General features: G+C 34.1%; 1 protein-coding gene across 1 annotated transcript in view; it reads left to right on the top strand.

Annotated features, from left to right (window-relative positions):
• Nucleotides 1–27,500, top strand: part of LOC130236919 (bis(5'-adenosyl)-triphosphatase-like) — a 414,240-nt gene that overhangs the window by 276,930 nt on the left and 109,810 nt on the right. The window contains exons 3-4 of the mRNA XM_056467659.1: nucleotides 23,300–23,445; nucleotides 25,044–25,073. Coding sequence (XP_056323634.1) covers nucleotides 23,300–23,445; nucleotides 25,044–25,073 — 176 coding nt within the window. The remainder of the gene's footprint in view (nucleotides 1–23,299; nucleotides 23,446–25,043; nucleotides 25,074–27,500) is intronic.

Below are 27,500 nucleotides of genomic sequence, written 5' to 3'. Positions count from 1 at the left end.
ACGATCAGCAGCAGAGAGATTCAGACCAATCCAACACCTCGCACTACATTGCTGAAACCAGACAGCAATGCAGGTGCTCGGTTAAAGCCCTGAGACCTGCTGGGATTGTGAATACAACCTTTCCTTTACTAAACCATTCTCCAAAAGGATCACCGTAAGCTTCCCGGATACAAAGTACGGATGTAAGGGCTTTAATAATCCTATAAAAGAGTTCCTTCTTTGAAAGGAAAGAAGATATGATGAGTTGTGAGAGTCATGTGAAACAATGTTTTTTTTTTTTTTTACCTCAACACAATATGACTGCATTGATGCACATCTGAGGCTTTTGTGGAGCTCATAGTCAAAAACTGTTTTTATTTTGTTTTTATATATGATATATGGATGGATGGATGGATAAATTAAGGATGGATGGATGGATGGATGGATGGATGTGTGATAGATGGATGTATTATAGATCAATGTATTTTGGATTGACGGATTATAGATGGACTGAAAATGGATGGATGGATGGATTAAAGATGGATGTACAATGGATGAATTATAGATGGATGAATGGATTAAAGATGGACTGATTATAGATGGTTGTATTTTATGTGGACATATGGTAGATGTATGATTGAATGGATGGTTAGATGAACAGATGGACAGAGACAGATAAATGTAGATAGATAGACAGGATTGATGGGTGGATTATAGATGGATTTATCATATATGGATGGACAGATGGACGGATAGATGATGGATGGATGGTTTATAAATGGCTGTATTATAGATGGATGTATGATAGATGGATGGATTGATGAATGAACAGACAAAGTACATGTACATATAATCAATTAGAGTGACAATGTGTTTGCCTTTCTCCCCTACATTTTAAACTGCTAACTAGACTGACTAGTCAAGTTCTAGTCCCTCCTAAAAAAATAAACAAAATATTTGCTTTTCCCCTTTCCTAACCCCATCAGTTCATGACCTTCCCATCATTATCATTATAAGCAACAATGAAAAAACATCCTAAAACAAGGGTGCATCCATATGGGACTTCCAGTAAAATCTCACAGGATAGTTTTACAATGAAAACTCCCAGACTGTGTTCCCGAATGAAGCGCTCGCTCCGCTGAACGCCAGCTGTAAATCTGACCCGTATTTAAAGAGCCCGTGTCAGGTTTATGGAGCAAATATGAAGTCATCCGCACATAATTTCAACCATTGGACGTCTGTTTATTTATCCTTCAGGTGTGTGTTTGGGTGAGTGATACGCTTTGCTATAGATCACAGCGGCGGTACGTCTCTCTTGAATATTTCATCGCAAGACCCTCATTTTAGGCAGTGTGATTTGTTTTTGAATGACAATAAATCACATCCTAATTGTCTGTTGGTTTCCACCTTGCATGGATGATGCTCAGAGTATATGCTCTTTCCAAGGGCATAGAACATGAGGGGGATGCCCCCTTTTTTATCGAATGTAATAAAAAGAAAAAAAAAAAGGACTGATATTGTCACGTTTTCAGAAAAAGAAAAGGACTCAAATGCAGGATAATAGATGGGTATTTATTAATAGTAAAAAATATAAAGTAAACAAACTACCCCAAGGGGGGAAACATTAACAAAAGGCAAAAAACTCAATTGGTCTGGCAAGGCAAGGCAGGACATGACAGGACTGGAGCAGAAACAAAGGGGAAGCATTGACGACGAACTGGCACTGGACAGCAGAAAAGAGGAGACTATAAAGGAGAAATAATTGACAAACAAACAGGTGAACTGAATAAACTAATAATGGGTTAACAAGGAGGGTGGGACTAGACAATAAACAGGAGAGCTCATAACACAGACAACACAAGCCACGTGCTTACGTAAAACAGGACTAGAACACTGAGTCAATAAGAGAACTTAATAACCGTGTGTTCACATGAAACACAACACTGGTCACTTGCTTTACACAACACCAACAGAAGACTGAACATAAGACACGACACATGATGGAAACACTTACCAGTGCACTCACACATGTGACATGCTAGTTCCATCCCAATGCCAAACCGAGACCAACTCAACTGGAGTGCTGAGAACAAAAACACCATGCCGTAAACAAAACACACACCATATAAAAGATGAAGACAGACAGGAAATATGAGTGCTCAACTTGAGAAAAATCAAGCCAAGCCCAACATACTAGACAAGACAGGACTAGTGTCTGGACTCTAGCATGCAAACAAAACAAGAATTAACAAGACTGGAGTGGCAGACTCCTGAGAGATATAAGATTTGTGTATGGAAATAAAACAAAATGAACTATTCAAAAAAAAATGTTAAAGAGCCCCTATTATAGATTTTTAAAAAATTATCTTCCATAATTCATCGTTCGTCTGGATTTTTTACCTGTTTGTATCGACGTTGACATGAAACAATACCAAATATGAAGTGCCGGATCCAGTAAAACGTGAACGTGCCTTTCCCTTCAAACACTAGCGGAGTGCGGGTGTGTCTGGGACTGATCATGACTGAAGACGAGTGAACATTAATGAGTGAACGTTCTGATGATTAATACAACAACCTACCCTGCAAGGTGGGATTTGCCAGTCTTTGTTGAAGGAAGGATTCAATTTGTGTTTATTTCTAAAGCACTTTTACATTGTAGATTGTGTCAAAGCAGTTTAACATAGAAGTTCTTGTAAATTGAAACTGTGTCAGTCCAGTTTTCAGGGTTGAAGGGTTTAGTTTAGTTCAGTTCAGTGTGGTTTAAATTTCACTGTTGGAAGTCCAAACACTGAAGAGCAAATCCATCGATGCGCAGCTCCACAAGTCACAAACCAAGCAAGCCAGTGGCGACAGTGAGAACAAACTTCACCAATTGACCAAAATGAAGGAAAAAAAACTAGACTAGACTAGAGAAACCAGACTCAGTTAGGCAGGACCAATTCTCCTCTGGCCAAACTTCTTGTGCAGAGCTGCAGTCTAGGTGCCGGAGGTTGAAGAATGTTGGACGTCCATCACATCATAGAGAAGGTGGCAGAAGGCAGATTAGCAAAGATTATTTGATGAAAATTTGTGTGGGACTTTTTCAGACCTTGACAGGAACGTTTGTCAGAACACAGTTGTTGTCAGCACACAATATGAACCAGTTTCTTCTTCCTCCAGATCTTCTAGCTTAAATGGTTGCCTCTAGCTTGCAAAATGTATTCAATTGTATTCAATTGTGTCCGCGCAGCCTGTATCTGGTTAACTCTTTATATTCACATATCAGGTCTAAAGCTACGTTGAAAATATAACGAGTGTTGTTTTCTGTACTCATATAAATGCGTTTGTTATTAGTTAGGGCGATTCTAAGGGCCCACATAATTTTGGGGCCCCCTGATATACTATTAGGGGCCCAACAGAACCTCCCAACCAACATACACCACCGCCAGTTAGCATTTGTGTGTGGAGTTTGCATGTTCTCCTCATGTTTTCATGTTTTGACCTCCAGGTGCTCCAGTTTCCCCCACCTTTTCACCCCACCTTTTGATCTTGCATGCATATTAGCCTGTTCCTGGAGACCCCCACAAACCAAAATATTATCTTTTATAATGCACAATAGAGGGTATTCAACAATACACTCAAATATATATTTAAATAATACTTGTAACAAGGCAGTAGCCTTAAAGATGAATATTTAATAGCACACCTTATACAGTGCTCAGCATAATTGAGAACACCCCATTTTGAAAATGAATTTTTTATCCATTTCTCAGTGAATATAGGCAATGTATTTTAGGTGCATTTGAACAAAACAGATTTATTAAACAGATATATTTATTAAAATAATATTTTAGTCACCAAACATATTTAGAAATCGAAAGATAATGCAATTAAATTAAAGAAAAAAAAATGCAAAAAAATTACAAGCTACAAAATTTCAGCAATTTTTTTTCTTCTTTTTCCTCTTTATTTTTTTAAATTTGTATTTAATATTTTTCTATAACATATACGTTACAGTATACTAATTATTGGACTGTTATCATAAGTTATTTTGTTAGACAAGCTCCAGATTTGGCTTTGGTACTGACTAATCTAATGTGTATGCACACATATTATATTGTATAGCTTCCTATTAAATATAGAAATCAAAAAGATAGATTTGTGAAGGATGTACTTATATATGCTGAGCACTGTACCTTTAAAAGGTGTACATTAGTTCCATAGTTAACCTTTTATTTACATTAAGCTGCGTTGGTAGTAAATAGGGTACAGAGATAGTATTTTAAGTCTACTGCCCCAGTGCATGCTGTTAAGGCACAATTTCTATGCACATTATTTTTATTTTTGAGAGCAAAAAGTGCATTGTGAAACCGTACAGAATGTCTATTTTGTTCTTCCTTCAGTATATAATCCTAAAGAACATATTAAGAAATATAATATGTTTATATATTATCATTTATCATATATATTTATGATAAAAAAATGTTTAAAAAATGGGTGTTATGGAAAAAAACAAGTATAACAGGTATAACATTCCATCCCCCAATGATGTCTGTGCCTGTGGCTCTTTCCAAAACACAAATGCAATCATAAGACAAATGCCACCTTGATGGATCATTCAGTTCTTTATTTCATTTTTTTTTTTTAAGTGAAATGAGATCAGTCAGTCAGTGGAGCCGTTCTCTTGGGGAAATGAAAGGACACGGATCTGTGCCCTTGTGCAAACACGCCAGTGTCCTCTTTTGAATCTTTCAAATGGAAAGCAGATGCTTTTAAATGCTTTACAAACGACTGAATCTGTCAAAATGAGATGCTTTTTTTATTATTATTTTCCCTGGGCCTTCTGTACATCTCCAGATGATGTATGATCCAGGCTGGATGTTAAAACGCAGAGACGTTTTGTTCCTGCCACACAGCCGGGATGCTTAAACATGGCTTTGTTCGTCTGATGGCTTGTGCGGAGCTGCTTTTCTGTATTGTCTTGGTGCGAGTGTCGGTACATCAGCGCTAACTGGCCCACTGATGCCAGTCTTCATCACGCCAGCGCCTGCTGTTTCTGTGCCACTCGGCGGCTGATGGGGATTCAGGTTTACAGCCCACTGCGAAGTCTAAACTAAAGACGGCGTGAGGTGTTGACAGCAACACACAAAAACAGCAACGTACGATTCTGAAGTTTTGCCACATCATTAAGTTCTTTAGATGGATTGGATTATAATTGAAGTCTCTTAATGGTAATTTTATAGTACATAGACAGGTCAGATTTGTTCATGATGCCACACTAGACAAGATAAAATTGATTGACTTGTTTGCTGATGCCCTTTTTCATTTATAAATCATCACCCTCTGTCATTTTTATTTTAAAATAATGTATTTTTAATATGTTGATCATCAGAGACTGAAGACTGGAATAATTTTGATGCAAATACAGATTTTGCAATGCTGGAATAAAACACACACACACACACGCACACGCACACACACACACACACACACACACACACACACACACACACACACACACACACTTTTTGTTGTTGTTGTTGTTTTTATATATAAACATACTATCATACATACTATCATTTGTAACTATAGTATAATGCTTATATTTTCGAAAATTATAGTATAAAAATAAAACATAGATACATATTTTTTTTAAATCCAAAATATAAAAAATCTAAACAAGACATAATATTTTGAAAATGTTATATATATATATATATATATACATATATATATATATATATACATATATATATATATATATATATATATATATATATATATATATATATATATATATATATATATATATATATATATATACATATATATACATATATATATATATATATATATATATATATATATATATATATATATATATATATATATATATATATATATATATATATACTTGAAATGAATTCTGGACCTCTTATCAGCTCATTGTAGTTGGGATAATGAGAGAATAACACACACTTGACCATGGAACAGCTGAGAAGCCAATTGTCCAATTACTTTTGGACCATTAACAAGTGGGAGGCACATATGCAAACTGTTGTTATTCCTACACAGTTCACCTGATTTGGATGTAAATACCCTTAAATTAAAGCCGCAGTATATATATATATATATATATATATATATATATATATATATATATATATATATATATATATATATATATACATATATATATATATATATAGGAGATAGATATATTATTAAAATATATAGAGAGAGAGTTTTAAATATATAACATTTTCACAATGCTATGTTTTGTTACATTTTTTTCTATAGTTTGTATCCAAATTTTTTCATTTATTTTTATTATACTTTGTAATGTTGGTATATTTTAACACATGCACATTTTTTACAAGGCACGGTATTTTGATTATGTTACTAATCTTGAGAATTCTAAAATATTAAATAAAAAAAAGACTTATAAATCATTTAATTTGCAATCGGTATAAAGAAATACATGTTAAAATAAACCTTCTTGACCCTTTCAGTATTTTAATGATGAGCTGGTGAGGTAGAATAGAAGTGTCTGTCTTGTTTATCAGCCCACCAAAGCAACTCTTCAGTTTTCCGTCCTCCATTGTTCAATGTTTTCCTCACTGCAAAAACAGTCATTGCAGACAAATGGCTTTTTAAGAATCCCCGCAATCACAAGCTCCTGACTTTTATAGCATCAGTCATCTGAATGGTTTAATATGAGCTCTGACTAATTCAAAAGCCTGCCGCGGTCATTATATTTTATGTGGCGTTTGTACCATACAGTAGCATTTACCCTCTGCACAGATGCAAACACAAGCACACAAACAGTAATTAAAGCTATCAGAAAGAAGCAGGGCAATTAAACAGCATGCCAGGCGGAAGAGAGCCACGCTTAATGTTCTGGCAGGAGTATAGATCGCGTTTCAGAGTAGGGGGAACAACTAACAGGAAATGTGTTTTAGCGCTTAGATTACGATATTGATGAGTTGATGTTTTTCTGAAATTGAGGGGGAAATTGTTTATCTGGTCCCCTGTGTACCGGAGAGGGTGTGCTTTAGGAATAAAAAGATCAAAATATACACATACACACAATTTTAAAATGATTATTGCAAAATAAATCCCCTGAAAGGGGTTTTATTTCATAAGAATGACTCTCTGACGTCATAGTATTTGTGCTTTTAGCCATTGCTTGGTAAAACAGCAGCTTTTAAATTTAGCTGCATTTATTTAGCACATAAAACTAAAATAAAATAAAAACTCATGTCATAAACTACTATGAAACTATCAATTTAATAATTAGTTTATTTATTTATTTATTCATTTGTTCGTTTATTTAGTAGTTCATTCATTCGTTCATTTATTTATTTATTTATTTATTTATTTATTTATTTATTTGTATTAATAATTGTTTTTTTTCATTCTTCCTTTATTCTGTGATTTGAAACCATGTCTGCTCACAAAATAAAGTTATTCAAAACACTCGACTGTTGTTAATAAGTAAAAATAGAGTAAAAGTATTTCATTAAATCTCTGTGAACAGCCCCAGATACAAAACTTTAGCAAAACTGTTCTATTGTAGTGCTTGATTTATCATTATTATCCTTCACTCACACTCCTTTGGCTTAGTCCCTGATTTATCAGGGTCTCCACAGTAGAATGAACCGCCAATTAATCTGGGTTATGTTTCATGCAGCGATTAGACAGATAGATAGATAGATGGATGGATGGATGGATGGATAGAGAGATGGATGGATGGATGGATGGATGGATGGATGGACGGATGGATGAATTATAGATAGACGTATGATAGATGTATTATTGATGGATAGATGATAAATAGATGGATGGATTATAGATGGATAAATGGATGGATGTACTATAAATGGATGTATGATAGATGGATGGAGGCATGGATGGATTATAGATAGACGTATAATGGATGGATGGATGGATGGATGGATGGATTATACATGGACGCATGATAGATGGACAGATGGATAGATGGATGGATTATAGATGGATGTATGATAGATGATGAATGGATGGGTGGATAATAGATGGATGAATGAATTGGTAAATTATGATAGATGGATGTGTTAGATAGATGAATTATAAATAGATGGATGGATTATAGACAGATGTTTGATAGATGAATGATGCATGTATGGATTATAGATAGACGTATGATAGATGGATGGATTGTGGATGGATGGATGGATGAATGCATGGATGGATTATAGACATATGTTACATGTGTGGTTGGATGGATGGATTATAGATAGACATGATAGATGGAAGATTATAGATGGATGGATGATAAAAGGATGGATGGATAGGTGGATTATAGATGAACGTATGATAGATGGATGGATTATAGGTGTACATATGTTAAATGGATGGATTATAGATGGATGTATGATAGATGTATGGATAGATAGATTATGGATAGATAGATGGAGGGATTATAAATAGACTTGATAGATTGATAGATTATAGATGGCCGTATGATAGATGTATGGATAGATGGACATGATAGATTGATGGATCATAGATGGATGTATGATAGATGGATGGATGCATAGATGGATTATAAATAGACAAATGATAGATGGATGTATTATTGATGGATGATAAATGGATGGACGTATTATATAAACATATGATAGATGGATAAATGGATGGATTATAGAAGGATGAATGGATGATATATGGATGGATTTTAGATGGATGTATGATAGATTGATGGATGGATGAATGGATGGATTATAGATGGACATATGATAGATAGATGGACAAATGGATGGATGATGGACGGATAGATGGATTATAGATAGTTATTATAGATAGACATGATGGATGGATGGATGGATGCACGTATGGATTATAGATAGACATATGTTGGATATGTTGTTGAAAAGATGGTTGGATTATAGATATATGATAGATGGAAGATTCTAGTTGGGTGGATGATAAAAAGGATGGATGGGTAAATTATAGATGGACGTATGATAGATGGATTGATGGCTGGATTATAGATGGATTTTTGATTAAAGATGAATGTATATTAGATAGATAGATAGATAGATAGATAGATAGATAGATAGATAGATAGATAGATAGATAGATGGATAGATAGATAGATAGATGGATGGATGGATGGATGGATGGATGGATGGATGGATGGATGGATGGATGGATGGATGGATGGATGGATGGATGGATGGATGGATGGATAGATGGATGCATGGATGGATGGATGTGCTAAAACAAAGAGCAAATTCAATCATATTCTGATAACTAATCCAGAAAGATCCATCATTCTCAGTCATAAATGATCTCCCAGTACAGCCCTTCACCAGGGAACAGGGGCGTGCAAGGTGACAGAAAACTTATACCAGCTAATAAAACAGTATCATTCACATGAGCACATGTGGGACACATCTGCATATATTGGGATTATTAAAAAAGGAGGTGACAAAAGCTCACTAGCGTTCAACCATCAGAGAGCAAGTCACACCGCAGGCTAGATATCACCGCTCGGCAGAAGAAGAAGAAAAAAAAAAAGCAGCATCCTAAAAAAGTGAAGGTGGATTTTTTGAGGCTCTGATCCATGAACATGCTCATCATCGCTCTGCACACCTTGCTGCACCTTCAGGTTAATGGCAGTATTCAGACTCAGGTTCATCCACGTGTCTCTGTCCTATTACGCTGTGACAGACGGTCTCGCTGCGGCCTGCAGGATCATCCTTCACACTTGATTAGCAAGGCAAATAGGCAGGAACGGGAGCGTATCGTGGGAGGAAGACTTCACATGTGACACCTTGAAATGGACGCCACTCGCACTCGAGGGAGAGTTTAATATGAACGCAGCCCGTTTTCCTGTGGCACAAGAGATGATGATGGGAAAGCAATGATTAGGGAAGGTTGTCAGTGTGAGGACAGAAAATTACTCATTGAAAGAAAGACTAAAGCGAACAGGTTGTAGTATTCGCTAGGAATCACGTATGTAGAAACATGCTAATTAATAAATGAATCCATCTTTTTGCTAATTTATGTTTGATGCTACAAAAAATGATGCTACAAAATGGTAAATCATGGTTGAAACATGCTAATTCATGCTATCAGTTTGTTAAACATGCTGAAACATGCCAGTGACAATATCAAATGAAGTTAGCAAAATACTAACCATACTAGAAACCAGGCAGGCAGGCAGGTGGGTGGGTGGTTGGGCTGGTGATGCTAGCAAAAAACATTTTAGAAATATGCTGATTTCTAATATATGCTATATATGTGCTAATTTTTGTTAGAAACGTGTTAGCAACATACTAATGGATGTTACAGAATGGTAAATCATGGTAGAAACATGCTAATTCATGCTATCAGAATGTTTAACATGAATGTGACAGTGTCAAATGATGTTAACAATATGCTAACCATGCTAGAAACCAGGCAGACAGACATACAGACAGATATACAGTATTGGATGGATGGATGGATGGATAGATAGATAGATGGACGGACTGATCGACTGATGGATGGATGGATGGATGGATAATGCCACAAATGTGCTAATTTATGTTTGAGACATGCTATCAACATACTACATGAGGTTAACAAAATTGCAGAGCATGGTAGAAACATGCTACTGTAATTCATGCTATCAGATTGTTAAACCTGTTAGAAAAATGTTAACAACAACGGCAAATGATGTCAACAATATGCTAACCATGCTGGAAGCAAGATAGATGGATGGATGGATGGATGGATAATGCTAACAAAAAATGCTAGAAACATGCTAATTCCCAATTTATGCCATATATATGCTAATTTATGTCAGAGACAAGTTAGCAACATAATTGACATAAAGCATGGTAGAAACATGGTAATGGATGATATCAGAATGTTAAAATTATTAGAAACATGCTAGCAACAATGCCAGACGATGCTAAGAATGTGCTACTCATGTTAAAAACAAGCTAAATGCATGTTAACAATACACTAACCATGCTAGAATCTTGCTAAAAATATGTTAACATTACTAATCATGCTAATCCACGCAGCAAGGCAATTCATGTTAATATAGAAGCATGCTCAAACAAGCCATGTGGTAAACATGTTATAAACATGCTAATCTTTTTGTTGTGTCGTTAAGTAAAACCATCAAGTAGCTTTTCAGATATGGCTTTGTTTATTTGATTTTTCCAGCAAACTTTGTTTACTTATATGGTTTATTTTCTCTTAAACAGGGTTGCTTGCTATCTATAATATATATATATATACACACACACACACACACACACACACACACACACACACACATATATATATATATATATATATATATATATATATATATATATATATATATATATATATATATATATATATATATATATATAATTTTTTTTCAGGGAGATTTTAAATAAGTAAATAAGTTAAATATATTCTGCCACTCCCTGATCTTGAAGGCTGAAAGATGTTTTGCTCACAAAAGGTTTTTTTTTTCCCTGAGGATCTGTCAGTTTAGCGGCCGGTTGGCATGTTTTGGCTAGATTTTTGTGGCCTGTAATAAGGCAGACAGGCTGGATTGGTAGCTGTGTGTGAGATCTCTTTGTACTGACAGTCCTGTAGTTTGGGTATGAAGCGAATAAAGGCAGTTTGATTCATTTTCCCCCCGCTGGGTTTATCACAGGCTAAAAGACTGTCTGTATCGCTCAGTTCATGTCCTGCTTTCTTGTGTGTGTCAGAAATAGGCCTATTAAGTGTCAAAACTTCAGCTGGAGGGAATAGAAAAGAAAGCCAGGACGAGAGAAAATCTCCCTCTCTTACCTTTTACACCTCCACTCCTTTTATTTATAAGCGTTTTCCCTATTTTCAAGGATAAAAAAAGATCACACAAGCAAACAAATACTTTGCCGTAAGGACAAAAAGGAGACAGGCCACAATGCCCAAGGAAATGTTTTAGTACTGATGGAATAGCTTTTTTCATTATTAGCTAATGTTTATTTGCACTGACAATTTGTTGATTATACACTCACCAGCCACTATATTAGGTACACCTTACTAGTACCAGTTTGGACCACCTTTTGCCTTCAGAGCTGCCTTAATCCTTCGTGGCATAGATTCAACAAGATACTGGAAATATTCCTCTGAGATTTTGGTCGATATTGACATGATAGCATCAGGCAGTTGCTGCAGATTTGACAGCTGCACACCCATGATGCAAATCTCCCATTCCACGACATCCCAAAGGTGCTCTATTGGATTGGGATCTGGTGACTGTGGAGGCCATTTGAGTACAGTGAACTCATTGTCATGTTCAAGAAATCAGTCTGAGATGATTCGCCCTTTATGACATGGAGTGTTATCCTGCTGGAAGTAGCCATCAGAACATGGGTACACTGTGGTCATAAAGGGATGGACATGGTCAGCAACAATACTCAGGTAGGCTGTGGTGTTGACACGATACTCAATTGGTACTAATGGGATAAAAGTGTGCCAAGAAAATATCCCCCACACCATTACACTATCACCACCAGTCTGAACAGTTAATACAATGCAGGATGGATCCATACTTTCATGCTGTTGTTGCCAAATTCTGACCCTACCATCCAAACGTCGCAGCAGAAATCGAAACTCATCAGACCAGGCAACGTTTTTACAATCTTCTTTTGTCCAATTTTGTTGAGCCTCTGTAAATTGTAGCCTCAGTTTCTGATTTTAGCTGACAGCAGTGGCACCCGGTGTGCCTTGTGTGTGAAAATCCCAGTAGATCAACAGTTTCTGAAATACTCATACACATACACAAACATGCCACATTCAAAGTCACTTTAAACACATTTCTTGCCCATTCTGATGCTCTGTTTGAACTGCAGCAGATCGTGTTGGCCATGTCTACATGCCTAAATGCATTGAGTTGCTGCCATATGATTGACTGATTAGAAATTTATGTTAACGAGCAGTTGGGCAGGTGAACCTAAAACGGTGGCCAGTGAGGTATATCTTTTTGGCAAATATCAACTAAAAATGTGGTTTGTTCCTTACCAAAAGATAGATTTCTTATCATTTTCTCTGGACAAGTGCCACTTTGCAGAAAGCCCTTATACCACTGGTGTCAAACTCAGTTCCTGGAGTGCAGCAGCTCTGCACAGTTTAGTTCTAACCCCAATTAACCACACCTGATCAAACTAATTGAGTCCTTCAGACTTGTTTGAAGCCTACAGGTAGTAAGTGTGTTGGAGCAGGGCTGCAACTAAACTTTGCAATGCTGTGGCCCTCTAGGAATTGAGTCTGACACCCCTGTCTTACATGGAGCTGGCGTAGGCGTGTATTATGCAAATTACTAATTTTGTGCAAGAGGACACTTCCTGAGAACAATTCATATCCACTAAAAGAAGAACAAGTTTGCGCAAAACTCATGTGCGCAAACGTTTTGAGAATTAGGCAGGAAAGTTTTTATTGTGCGTATAAATGCGAAAAAAGTACACAATTATTAGTGAATGAGATCCACTGTTTCTGAATATATTTATTAGACAACCCAGGCTCATTCTGAAAACATAGTCCCATGGACGTTTCTGGAGACCGCGAAATATGTCCTGGAAGGTACGTATTTTTGCAGTTTTTGTTTTCGCGAATTCGCAAGAGGCCGCTGTGTGCGCTTTTTTGCATCTCAAACATCTCTTGCTGAGTGCCGTTCGCGCCCGTGCTGTTCTTGCGTAAACCCACCAGAGGCCGCTGTCGAAGGACCGTCTGTCTGTCTGACTGAATGATTGACTGGGTGACCGGCTAATCGACAGATCCACCTTCCTCCTTCCCTAAACCCAACCAGTTTTACCGATTGACCCGCCCGCCTGTTTACTTCCATAAACTTAACAAACAATTTACAAAAGCCGTCCAGAAAAAGAAAAGCCATCGTCTGATTTTTTACCACATTCTCACTCTGTTATGAACTTGTTCACTTTATTTTTTTGGATTCTGTTTTTGTCTTACCTAATTTCTGGAACTGCTCTTCCCCAGACTCGAACCCGGTCGTAGTCATCATGATCAGCTCCTCTCTGCAGCTCAAGTCCGCCGACGCACACGACGAACTTACTGGACAAACTGGTTGCGGCGGGTAAGCCCTCCACACGGACGCAAGCGGTCAGCCGGTAAGCGCGAAAAGGAACGGCATCACACAGCCCTGTAGCGTTCGCTTAAAAAATTAAACGCCGCCATACATACCTCTGGCTACATAATTTGCAGTCTCCAGGAACGTCCACGGGGCTACGTTTTCAGAATGAGCCTGGGTTGGTATTAGACCTGCATGATTCTGGCTAAAATGAGAATCACGATTTTTTTTTTTGCTTAAAATGAAGATCACGATTTTCTCACGATTCTGAAGATGTCAAATAAAAGGCTATTATTATTTTTATTACTCAAACATATGGTAAAACAATAATAATATTATTTGTAGGTCTACTGTTGGTTAAAATGCTAAAGTTATGCTACTTTATATGGTGGACCTTAACAGAATTTAGATATGTCCTGGTCATTAATGCACAGTAAAGTGATTACATCAGAATACAACCATTAATATTTCTGATGTAGAATTATTATGTTTGAGTCATATGCTTGCAATCTGTCATTGACAACATTAATAAACCATTTTTTTCCACATGTAAAATCAGACATTAGTCATTATCAGATTCCCCCTGCATTATATTCAACACTATATAGGCTATATGGACACTGTTAAACATTTATTGTCATGCACAACACTTTGTGTTTGCTATGAAGGAAAAACATATCAAATGCTTGTCACAATCATAACTCTAAAATGCGATATGATTATTTAAATGATGTGCACGCTTTCGGTTTGGTTTTTACTGCTAAGTGCGGTTCATACTTCCCACGCGGCTCCCAAATGGTCACTCTGTGCCACAAACTGAATGTTATTTACAACTTTATAACCTGTTATTCACAGCCTATGCAGTTTTTGTTCAATAAAGTAGACATCATTTACAGTCGTGCGCCCGGCCTCTCTGTGGTAACAGCTCACGGTCAGCTCACGTCACGTGGGCTTTTTGCGGCCGCTAATAACACCATTACACTAAGACAGAAATGATATTTTTGAATGAATTGTACCTTACAAATACAGTATGTGACTTTTTCAACACTATTTTGAGGTGGTCACGTTGCTAAGCTGCGTATATAAAACAATGTGAAGACTTGTGTGGCTGCCTTTGCTTCTCTTCTGAAACTTGAAAATATGATTGGCAGAATCGTAGAAATGGTGGATTAAGATCGTCTAGGGTGTCGAATCAAGATCGTGATCTTTTTTATATTAATCGTGCAGCTCTAATATTTATAGTGAAATGAGATTTCAGTGTATTTTATTGTTTATTTGTTCATTTTTAATTCACAGTAGTGATGTTATTGCTGTTGAATTTGAATTTCTTTAGGCAGGTTTTGAGCCGATTTACAGTAAAGGCCTAGAGAACAACGCATGTAATCCATTGAGCCATTCGTTGTATATCTTGAAAAGATTTTAGGTTATTTCTTCAAAGCTAGCATTGCAGTGGACTTGGTTTTTACCCTTTTAGACATTCTATATGCCCAAACATGCACTGACTAGCACATTCAAAAAGCATATTAGACCTCGTTTAACAATATGTTAAGAGGTAGTGACGTTTATACAGTCTTACAATCCGAACCAGCCCTTTGAGGGCAGCCATAACGCTGAACTGGCCGTTGGTGAAAATGAGTTTGACACAGCTGATTCAAAAGGTATTTTGAGCTGAAACTTCACAGACACATTCTGAGGACACCAAAGATATATATTACATCTTGTAAAATGGAGCATAATAGGTACTCTTTAACAAAAGAAGAACACCGCGTGCTAAGTCAAAGTGCATGGAGTGGCACTGTTAACCATGTCATTGGCACAGACGGGTCAAATGATGGACTTCCTGTGCTCCGTCTAGGTCACATTTAGCACTGCATTGGCTTATTCAACACTGTATTAGACAGGTTATGCTCCCAATGCTAATCGCTAATGGGGTATACGCACAGCTAATGTTCTTCAGCCAATGATAAACCTCCGGTGAAAGGTTTATGTGACTATTTTCAATTTCATACGGTTCCTTTTACAGCATTGATGTTGTATTGTGATTAAAACACAATCAGTTAAATAGACTTAAGCATTCATTTAGTTGTTCAAGTGTGAAATGAGATGAAAGACTCTCAGTACTCTGACGCTGTCAATAGCAGCAGGCTAGTGCAGAAACTCCATTGAAAATCTGGGGTAAAATAAATTTCCATATTAATGCATTGCTTCTTGTCTGATCTGAGACCCACTTAATTTTGTATATCAATTAGGCCTTGAAGATCATTGATTTTTAAAGAAATCAGAGCTTAAACATGGTGACTTTGTAATAGCGCAACAGTTCACCGGAAGCGTTTGGGCTGGTTGACTGAAAATTAAAAGTCAGTATGCATATACCCCATTGTTGCGTTGGATTTCATCCTGTTGGCTGCCATTTTAATTTCAAGCTAGCCGTATTTATCCTGAATGTGATTTTGAGGGCTTATTGGGGATTTGAATTCAAATAATACTTTCAGCGGCATATCTGGATTTGTGCCGTTTTTTATTTATTTATTTGCGTTCCTCTTTATGTGGTTATTGTCCAGTCACATTAGCCAGCTGCTCAGTTTGCCCAGCGCACGTATGCCCGAGTTCACAGAGCTACAGCTCTTTTGTAGATCTGTCAATGTTGCTGTAGGATAATACGGTTCAAGGGCAAATGCTTGAAAGGAGGCATCGGCAAAGGACTGTAAACCTGCAAAGAGAAAGAGATGAAAGTGGTTAAAAAAAAACAAAACAAAAAACACTACGACTGAGAGTAATGATCTGATCTGATATTGCAGCACATCTGTGGGTGATCAAGAATGAGCAATTATATCAATTTAAAAGGGGCAAATAAAGCATATATATATATATATATATATATATATATATATATATATATATATATATATATATATATATATATATAAACATATAATATAATATAATTATAAATAGCAACAGTCTAAAAAATAGTGTTTATGTCCGACAATACAGATGCATTGTTTTATGTATAAATGTATTTATAACTTAATAAATAAATAAATACTATACACTGTGTAATTTGAGTGTATATGTAAATAGTATAGCTCATAATATGTTTAGAATACCAGTAGCACTGCTGATGATAATGTTTAATATTCCTATGTAATATAATATTTTGATATTAAATAATATGACAAATTATATTACATTATTTAATAATATTAAATATAAACATTTTCATAATATCAGGGAATATATTTATAGAATATTGGACAAATATATAGTTTGATTTGTAAGAATATATTTTAGAATTTTCAATCAACCAACCAATCAATTAACCAATCAATTAAACATCCAACCAACCAGCCAACCAACCAACCAAACAAACATCCAACCAACCAACCAAACATCCAACCAATCAACCAACTAGCCAACTAACCAACCAATCAACCAGCCAACCACCCATCCAACCATCCAACCAAACATCCAACCAATCAACTAACTAGCCAACTAACCAACCAAACCAACCAATCAACAAGCCAACCACCCATCCAACCAACCAACCAAACATTCAACCAACCAACCAACCAACCAAATAAGCATGCATACAACCAACCAACCAAACAGCCAACCAATCAAACATCCAACCAACCTATTAAACATCCAACCAATCAACCAACCAATCATCCAGCCAACCATCCATTCAACTAACCAACCAACCAAACATACATTCAACCAACCAAACCAACCAAACATCCAACCCACTAACCAAACATCCATCCAACCAACCAACCAACCAACTAACAAACATCCAACTAATCAAACATTGAACCAGCCAATCAACCAATCAACCAAACATCCAACCAACCAACCAACCAACCAACTAATCAATCAAACATCCAACCAACCAAACAGCCAACCAACCAACCAAGCCTCCAACCAACCAAGCATCCATCCAACCAACAAACCAACCTAACTTCTTACCAACCAACCAAACTTCCAAACAACCAAGTCTCCAACCAACCAAGCCTCCAACCAACCAAGCCTCCAACCAACCAAGCATCCAACCAACCAACCAACCAACAAACCAACCTAACTTCTCACCAACCAACCAAACATCCAAACAACCAAGTCTCCAACCAACCAAGCATCCAACCAACCAACCAACAAACCAACTAAACTTTTTACCAATCAACCAAACATCCAACCAGCCAACCTACCAACCAACCAAGTCTCCAACCAACCAAACAAACATCCAACTAACCAACCAACCTATCAAACAACCACCTAATTGATTAAGCAACCAACCAACCACCCAAACAAACAAACAAGCATCCAAACAATCAACCAACCAATTAATCAAGCAAGCAACCAAGCAACCTACCAATTAAAACTATATATGTTTGTTTTTTGCCTGCATATCAGTGTTACGATATATAAATGTGTTTAACAAAGATGCACAGATGTTTCACGATCTGTCTGCATTTTATCTGCCACTAAGACTAATAACTAAGACAAATTTTGATCTCAGGAAGAATCCACACATCGGCTCTTCAATCGCAGAGTAAACAACAATGCCAAACCGAGCCATGCCTTTGCCATTCCCCCTCTTTTCTGCTTTTCTTTGTTGCAGCAAAGGCTAATTTTTCATCCCCGGTGACACGTGCGTTGGCGTCCCGCGTTGGGAAGAAAGACAGCAGTTAATACGCGATCTGATTGCATTCCAGCGAGCTGCACATGAAAGCTGGGGAAGCGTAGCTCGCGTGCCTCTCGCGGAGACTCCTGGGATGAATTCAGCTCTGATGTGGCCATTATGCTATGAGCCGCCTAATGTACTCGTAGTCCTTCAAACAGCAAGACACAGCGTGATCCGTTTCTGTCTGGCTGCATGAGTGAATTTGAATGCGGGCACGTATTTGAGTTTTGTAAGAAAATACGTAGGCTAATTTTATGGGTGTGCAACTCGTAGACGTCATGCTGATATATATGAATGTATAGGGGGAGGAATGTGTTGGAAGTTTGTTTTTAAATCAGTATTTTTAACCATTCTGTTGACTTATAGGTTAACGAAAACCAATAAACATCCATTCATTCATTCATTGTCCTTCAGCTTAGTCTCTATTTCAGAGGTCGCCACAGTGGAATAAACCGCTAACTGATCCGGCACGTTTTACGCAGCGGATGCCCTTCCAGCTGCAACCCAGTACTAGGAAACACCCATACATGCTCATTCACACACATACTCATACAATATGGCCAATTTAGTTTATTCAGTTCACTTGTCCCTTATGTCTTTGGACTGTGGGGGAAACCGGAGTAAACCCGCGCCAACACAGGGAGAACATGCAAACTCCACACAGAAATGCCAACTGGTCCAGCCGGGACTCGAACCAGTGACCTTCTTGCTGTGAGGCGGCAGTGCTAACCACTGTGCCTCGGTGCTGCTAAAACACTAAACACTAAAGTTTTTTTTTTTTATCTTGAAGTTTGGTGACTTGTTTCTAAAATGAGCTCCAAATTAGAAACAGAATTATTGTCTGTTTTTGTACTGTCATGAAGGCTGTACACATTTAGGGACCGATCATACTGAAAACCCACTGAAAATGGGTTTAAGGTCTGAAAATCACACCCAACTGCCTTTTTGTTGACTAGAAAAGTTGTAGTGCACTGTGCCTTTTTGTTACTAGGCAACCACTGTGTCAACAGTCTTACTGCTGGAGATGTAATGCACTTTTTCGGCATATAGTTGACTTTTTTTAGCTGAGGCACACAGAGCAAAACACAAATGCAAATGCATTGAATTTTACATATTTATGTATTCATTTATTCATTCATTTATTTTTATTTTATTTTGTTTTATTTTACTTTATTATTTATTTATTTATTTGTTTTCTTTGTCTATTTTACTTTTCTTTCTTAAATTAATAAAATTGTATTTTATTTATTTATTTATTTTTTTATTTTTTTATTTATTTATTCATTTTTTATTTTTATAATTTTTTTGATTAAATAATTCATTTATTTATTTATTTCTATATTATTTTATTTTATATTATATTACTTTATTTTACTGTCTATTTTTCTTCTCTTTATTAATTTAATAAAATAATTTTGATTCCTTTCTTCCTTCATTCATTTATTTATTTTTACATTATTTTGTTTTATTTTACTTTACTTTACTTTAATCAATTATTAATATAATTTAATTATTTATTTATTTAATTATATATTTGTTTGTCTATTTTACTTAAAATTTTATTTGAATAATTAGTTAATTCGTTCATAAATTCATTTCTTTTTATATTATTTAGTTTTATTTTATTTTACTTTTAATTTTAGTTTTTTTATTAATTTATTTATTTATTAGTTTATTTCTTAGTTTATTAAAATTGTATTTGATAAATTAATCCATTTATTTATTAGTTTATTTTTATATTATTTTTATTTTACTTTATTTTTTTATTAATTTATTTATTAGTTTGTTTATTTTATATTATTTTACTTTGTTTTTTATTTATAAATTCATTTATTTCTTTATCTATTTTACTCTTCTTTCTTAAGTAATAAAATTTTATTTGATTCATTTATTTATTCATTCATAATTCGTTCATTCATTCATTTATTTGTTTATTTGAAGATTATTTTGTTTTATTTTATTTTACTTAGTTTTTTCAATTAGTTAATTAATTTAGTAGTTTGTTTGTCTATTTTTCTTTTCTTTCTTAATTTAAAATGATATTTCATTCATTCATTCATTCATTCATTCGTTTTTATATTATTTAGTTTTGTTTTACTTTATTTTTTATTAACTTGTTTATTAGTTTGTTTGTCAATTTTACTTGATTAATTTTATTTGATTAATTAATTAATTCATTCATTCATTCATTCATTTCTATATTGTTTTTTATTTTACTTAATTTTTTAATTAATTAATTAGTTTGTTTGTCTGTTTTACTTTTCTTCATTAATTTAACAAAATGTTATTTGATTAATTCATTCATTCATTCATGCATTAATTTTTGAAACATCTTTATTCTCTGTATAATTGCTGATTCTGTATATTATTGAGTTATTCCTATCATTTACTGTATATAAAATTCCACTGTCAAAACTTAAATAACATGTCTTATTCTTCCTATGTGAGGTTATTGCACGTCAGAGATTGTGTTTTTTTTTTGCTGTGCAAATGTTTTGATTTGTTTTGAAGGGTAAAGGACAGGAAGAATAGAAACGGAGCTTTTAGGAAGACGAAAATGACAATCAAATATATATAAATAAATAAAAAAACGAGACGAGCGATATGAGATGTTATGAATCTTCTTTAATAAAATCTGTTTGGAGTCAAGCAGGGAGCTCTCCGCTTTTCTTTTTCGAGTGCCGATGCCTATCAGAATCATTCATCCATTTCCAATTCAAATCGGGCCTTTCTCTCCCACATCAGAACCATTGATATTCCAATAATTTGTCTGGCACCGAGGGTCTGCTCTATTTTGTTTGTGTAGAAGGATGTGGGTTTGTGTGTGGACGGGTTTATCAGTTTGTGTTTGTGTGTGTGAGCTGTAAATCTCGTTTTATTAGTATTCAGGACAGGGATTGGAAAAGGAAAAAAAAAACAATAATCCAGTGTCCACAAGCTACTTCGTTTATATGTTGAGCTCCAACATTTTTTTTCCTCTTGTAGTTATTGAGTTTACCATTTTTCTACATTTAGTTAGGTGATATTTGTTTATTTGTTTGTTTGTTACTCTTTTCAGTTCAGTAGTTGTTTCTTTTTGGATTAATTTAGGTGATTTTGTTTATTTATTTATTTATTTATTTATTTTGCTTGTTTGTTTGTTTGTTTGTTTATTACTCTTTTTAGTCAGGTCATTGTTTATTTATGGATTAAGTTATGTGATATGGATTAACAAATAAATTAATTTATGGATTAAGTCAGGTGATGTTTATTTATTTATTTAGTTATTTATGGGTTAATGTAGGTGATATTTATTTATTTATTTATTTATTTATTTATTTATTTATTTATTTATTTATTTATTAAGTCAGGTGATGTTTATTTATTTATTTATTAAGTCAGGTGATATTTATTTATTTATTTATTAAGTCAGGTGATATTTATTTATTTATTTATTAAGTCAGGTGATATTTATTTATTTATTTATTAAGTCAGGTGATATTTATTTATTTATTTGTTTATTCATTAAGTCAGGTGATAATATATATATATATATATATATATATATATATATATATATATATATATATATATATATATATATATATATATATATATATATATATATATTAAGTCAGGTGATTTTTATTTATTTATTTATTTATTTATTAAGTCAGGTGATATTTATTTATTTATTTATTTATTTATTAAGTCAGGTGATATTTATTTATTTATTTATTTATTTATTTATTTATTTATTTATTTATTTATTTATTAGGTCAGGTGATATTTATTTATTTATTTATTTATTTATTTATTAAGTCAGGTGATATTTATTTATTTATTTATTTATTTATGTATTTATTTATTTATTAAGTCAGGTGATATTTATTTTGTTATTTATTTATTTATTAAGTCAGGTGATATTTATTTATTTATTTATTTATTTATTTATTTATTTATTAAGTCAGGTGATATTTATTTATTTATTTATTTATTTATTTATTTATTTATTAAGTCAGGTGATATTTATTTATTTATGTATTTATTAAGTCAGGTGATATTTATTTTATTTATTTATTCATTTATTTATTTATTTGTTTGTTTATTTATTTATTTATTTGTTTATTAAGTCAGGTGATATTTATTTATTTATTTATTTATTTATTTATTTATTTATTTATTTATTTATTTATTTATTTATTTATTAAGTCAGGTGATATTTATTTATTCATTTATTTATTTATTAAGTCAGGTGATATTTATTTATTTATTTATTAAGTCAGGTGATATTTATTTATTTATTTATTTATTTATTTATTAAGTCAGGTGATATTTATTTATTTATTTATTAAGTCAGGTGATATTTATTTATTTATTTATTTATTTATTTATTTATTTATTTATTAAGTCAGGTGATATTGATTTATTTATTTAGTTATTTTGATTTTGATTTCAATAATTTTGAATTCATTTCACAAAACACTACAAATTAACAGCCTGACGTTGACTATGGATCATAAAAATAATGTTTTAGAAAACATATCAGTATTCTCCTTGACCAGCTCCTCCTGCAGATGTTCTAGTGTGTCCTCTCCGCGTGGTCGAGAGGTTTCAGGATCTTTGTCCTGATGAAGTGACGGATCTGTTCATGACCACCCAGAGAGTTTCCAGTCAAATAGAGAAACACTTCCAGGCCTCCTCCCTCACCATCTGCATACAGGTAGGCTAATGCTAACATTTTAGAATAAATTTACAATGTCTTTCATTCTCTGTTTGTGACTTTATTTATAGAGGTGTTTTATGTTAGCTCATTATGAGGTTTAATTTCATAATTTTCTCTTTCTTTCTTTCTTTTTTTTCTTTCTTTCTTTTTCTTTCTTTCTTTCTTTCTTTCTTTGTTTTTAGAATATGTTTACAATGTCTTATTTTCTTTGTTTGGAACTTTATTACATAGGTTTTATGTAAGCTCATTTTGGGCATTTTTATGTTTTCTGACAGCAGAAAAAAAGATTTAATTTGATAAGACAAAAGCAAGTCATCAGAATCCTTTGCAGCAGGAGTTGATATAAGATTAGATCTGCTTGCTTTCATGAAATAAGTTAAAAGTCTCTCTAAACAGGTGATGAATCTGAGGTGTTTCATTTTGATGAGAAAATGAAAATGTGACAACACTAAATAATAAATACATGCATTTTTCCATTTTCACTTTCTGCGAGGCCTGTTTATCGGTTTTTATTTTATTTTATTTTATTTTATTTTATTTTATTTTATTTTATTTTATTTTATTTTATTTTATTTATTTTTGTAATTTTTTGTAATTTTTTATAATGATTTATTTTAATTTAATTTAATTTATTTATTTATTTATTTATTTATTTATTTATTTATTTATTTATTTATTTATTTATTTATTTATTTGTTTGTTTGTTTGTTTGTTTGTTTGTTTGTTTCTTTGTTTGTTTGTTTGTTTATTTATTTATTTGTTTATTTAGTAGTGATGTGAAAAGGTGAAATCATTGGAAATTTAGATTTAACATCATTTGCCACACAAAATATTAGGCTGCAACTATGGATCATAAATATAATTAATTTTGGGAAACATCTCCGTAATTTTGTTTATAAAAAGAAAGGTTTTTTTTCTTGAAACATTTTTTGCAATGTTTACCGGTGGCATTATAATTATACTGATATACATTTTTATACATTATAGCAGTATACTGAATTAGATTGAAGTCAATGTATATAATATTAATATGTTAATATGTTAAGAAGATATATATATATATACTAATGAATATATATCATTAGTATAGTACACATTTATTTTATTTTCCACACTTTGAAATAATGTTTAATTATTTAGTGAATTTCATAATCTTAGAATGAACATGAGTGACTAAATATTTTGTTTGTTTGTTATTAATTTATTATGATAAATTTATTTATCATAGTTATTTTTATTAACTAATAAAACCTTGTTGCAAAGTGTTGCCCTAATTTTGATGAATATGTTAAGGTCATATATATATATCATTATGGTCACCAAACAATCATATGGTTTATTATAGTTGTGTTAATCCCTTTAATTAAAAAATATATAACTAAATTGTTCATATTTACATTATTTTGCATCTGAATTTAAAACATTTCTTTTCATTCAAAGAAGTGCAGAAACAAAAGACAAGAAAGAAGGAAGCACTTTGACATCTGTGTGGTTGTGTGAAAGTGCAGCGATTCATTTGAAATTAAAATGCTGTTGAATTATTGACAGAGGTTTTCCTGAAATCCCAACTAATTATCTGCTTCTGTTCCCAATAGGACGGACCTGAGGCGGGACAGACGGTGAAGGTAGGCTCTTAATAAGCTCCCTCTAAATTTATCATGAGGCTTCTGTGACACTTATCTTGTATTAAATAATAATTGTATTTCATTTACAGTCCTGAACCCTTTGAGCATGTCAATTATTCATGTGTCTGCTTTAAATGCTCTGTCCATACCTTGTGGCTATTGTGACACTCACTGACTGACAAGTACTGACTGACAAACACATGTTCGCTTAGCATGTTTCTTAAATACAATGCTTAGTTGTGAACAATTATAATTTATAAAGATTTTATAGATTTACCAAACTGACAAACATTGACTGACTGCAGATTGGTTCAACTCTGATGCTTCTACTGCTTCAGGACTTTCACTTTTCCACCTACACTTTCACTTAAAGGTGCAGTATGTAAGTTTGACACCCAGTGGTTTAACTAGGTTTTAAACTCCTGGTTCAGAACACACCCAAGCACAGGTTGACGTAACCAAAAGGAGTGTGCCTGACTATCGAGCCTAAAGGCTGATTTAAGTCGTGTTCTAAATAATTCGCACGGGTTGAGCATTTTGCGCGTTTGACAAGATTGATGCTCGAATCACTCAAGTTGGAAAATCTAAACGTCAGCGGGCATTGTCACTACGTTAACCAATCAGGAGCTTGCTCATGTATGGGCGTGATTATGATGTTTCGAACCCGGGTCGGCAGCGTCGTAACGCAACGTGCTGACCACTGGACCACAATGGCTTAAACTTATGCTCCCCTTTTTAAATTTCTAATCATCTGATTTTTATTGAGCCGGTGTAAGATTCATTAATATTAATTATTCGAATTCTTATATTCACTAAGGTGCCGCTGTTTGCGGTCGAATGGTTACATCATCATTAACCTGCAGGCTGCATTTTTACTCACGGGGCTGCGAGAAAATAAATAAAAAGAGCGGAGCTGCGGCAAAATAATGAATAAAAAGAGTGAGGCTATGGTCAAATAAATACATAAATGAAAAAAGAGCAAATGCTGAGAGGGCAAGCAGCTAAGGACACCGGCCCTCGCGGCCCAAAAACGGACCAGCCCACCAGGAATTCTCTCGGTCCTCCCAATTAGCCAATACAGGCCTGGTTGGAAAATAAGTGTTTATAGAATAATTATTATTCTTATTATCCTTATTAAATACTCATGAGTCACTTGTGAATTTATATCTCATTTTATATGTTTTATATACTTTATTTTAATATTTAAGCAAAAAATACTTCCTTTCTATTAAAAATAAATGTATTTCCCATCTGATATGTTGTGGGGGAAAAGAAAAACATGTTTACCTGACCGTTTTAAACCGTTAAACTGTATAGTATAAGATAACACACACAGCTGCCTAAAGAATGCCGATTTCACAGTGTTTACAGCTAGCTCACGTGCTCAGTACACTGTATCAGTTTAGTATGCTCACCATGCTACATAACTGCCCCCTGCTGGCTATGTATTTCGTGTGTTAGACCATGTTGTGGTTTCACACACTTTACTGCGGAAATGTGCGATTTCTCTTTAAAACACTTGCGCGTTCTCAATAGCCATATCTGTATTGCCTGTTGTTGGTGTCCCGAGGGGAAATCCTCTTGCTGACACCAGACAACAGTTCATCAAGCTGGGCTTGGCTCAGTCAAAAACACCACTGAAAACCTCCATCATCCAAGTATAGTTTTTTGGACTCACAGAGCTAGGTGCACCTCAGAAAGGATCTAGTAGGCGACAAGGCGCCAAACAAATCTACACAGTTTTTCAGCCTTCCTAAAGCACATAAAGCACAGCTACTCTCTCAATAAAATCCATGTTAGCCATTTAGCAACGAAACTAGAGTCACCAGGCAGACGAAAACCCTGTCCATAACGCGAATCCACGTCTATTGTGAAGTGAATTTTTGACGTGCGAATGAAGCGTATTTGACGTGTGGATGAAACGAGTAAACTCTAATTTTTGTGACTATTTATGTGCAAATATGGTGATTTATTTGAGCATGCCGCAGCTGGTGTGAACACAGCCTTAAAGGTGCGGTATGTATGCACAGATTGCCGGATTGCCAGTAGCGTGCCTGACTATTGAGTAATACTTACGTTTTCGTGTGAGATCAGGCTGAAATGTACAGTTAATATTAACAGATAATGAGTTAAATATTTGCTAATGCTTACTATATTAATAATAGTGTGTAGTTATTATAAAGTGTTACTAATACAATTGGATGACCAATGATCCAACAAAAACAGTCTTTTTCAATAGAAAGTTAATAACACACTGATAAACTGTGCACGGAAACACAAGGGGCGTTTATTAAGAACAAAACAAATGACATCAACCTTTATCTGTCTCCGCACAGCTCAGCTCCTGAATTTGAGGGATTTCTGTGGCCTTTCCGCATTTGCTCTACTACTTTGTGCATATTATCTAATTGAATACATCAGTTACAT

Source organism: Danio aesculapii, chromosome 11 (genome assembly GCF_903798145.1).
Source record: "Danio aesculapii chromosome 11, fDanAes4.1, whole genome shotgun sequence".
NCBI classification, from domain to species: Eukaryota; Metazoa; Chordata; class Actinopteri; order Cypriniformes; family Danionidae; genus Danio; species Danio aesculapii.
This window is presented reverse-complemented; position numbering and strand designations above follow the sequence as displayed.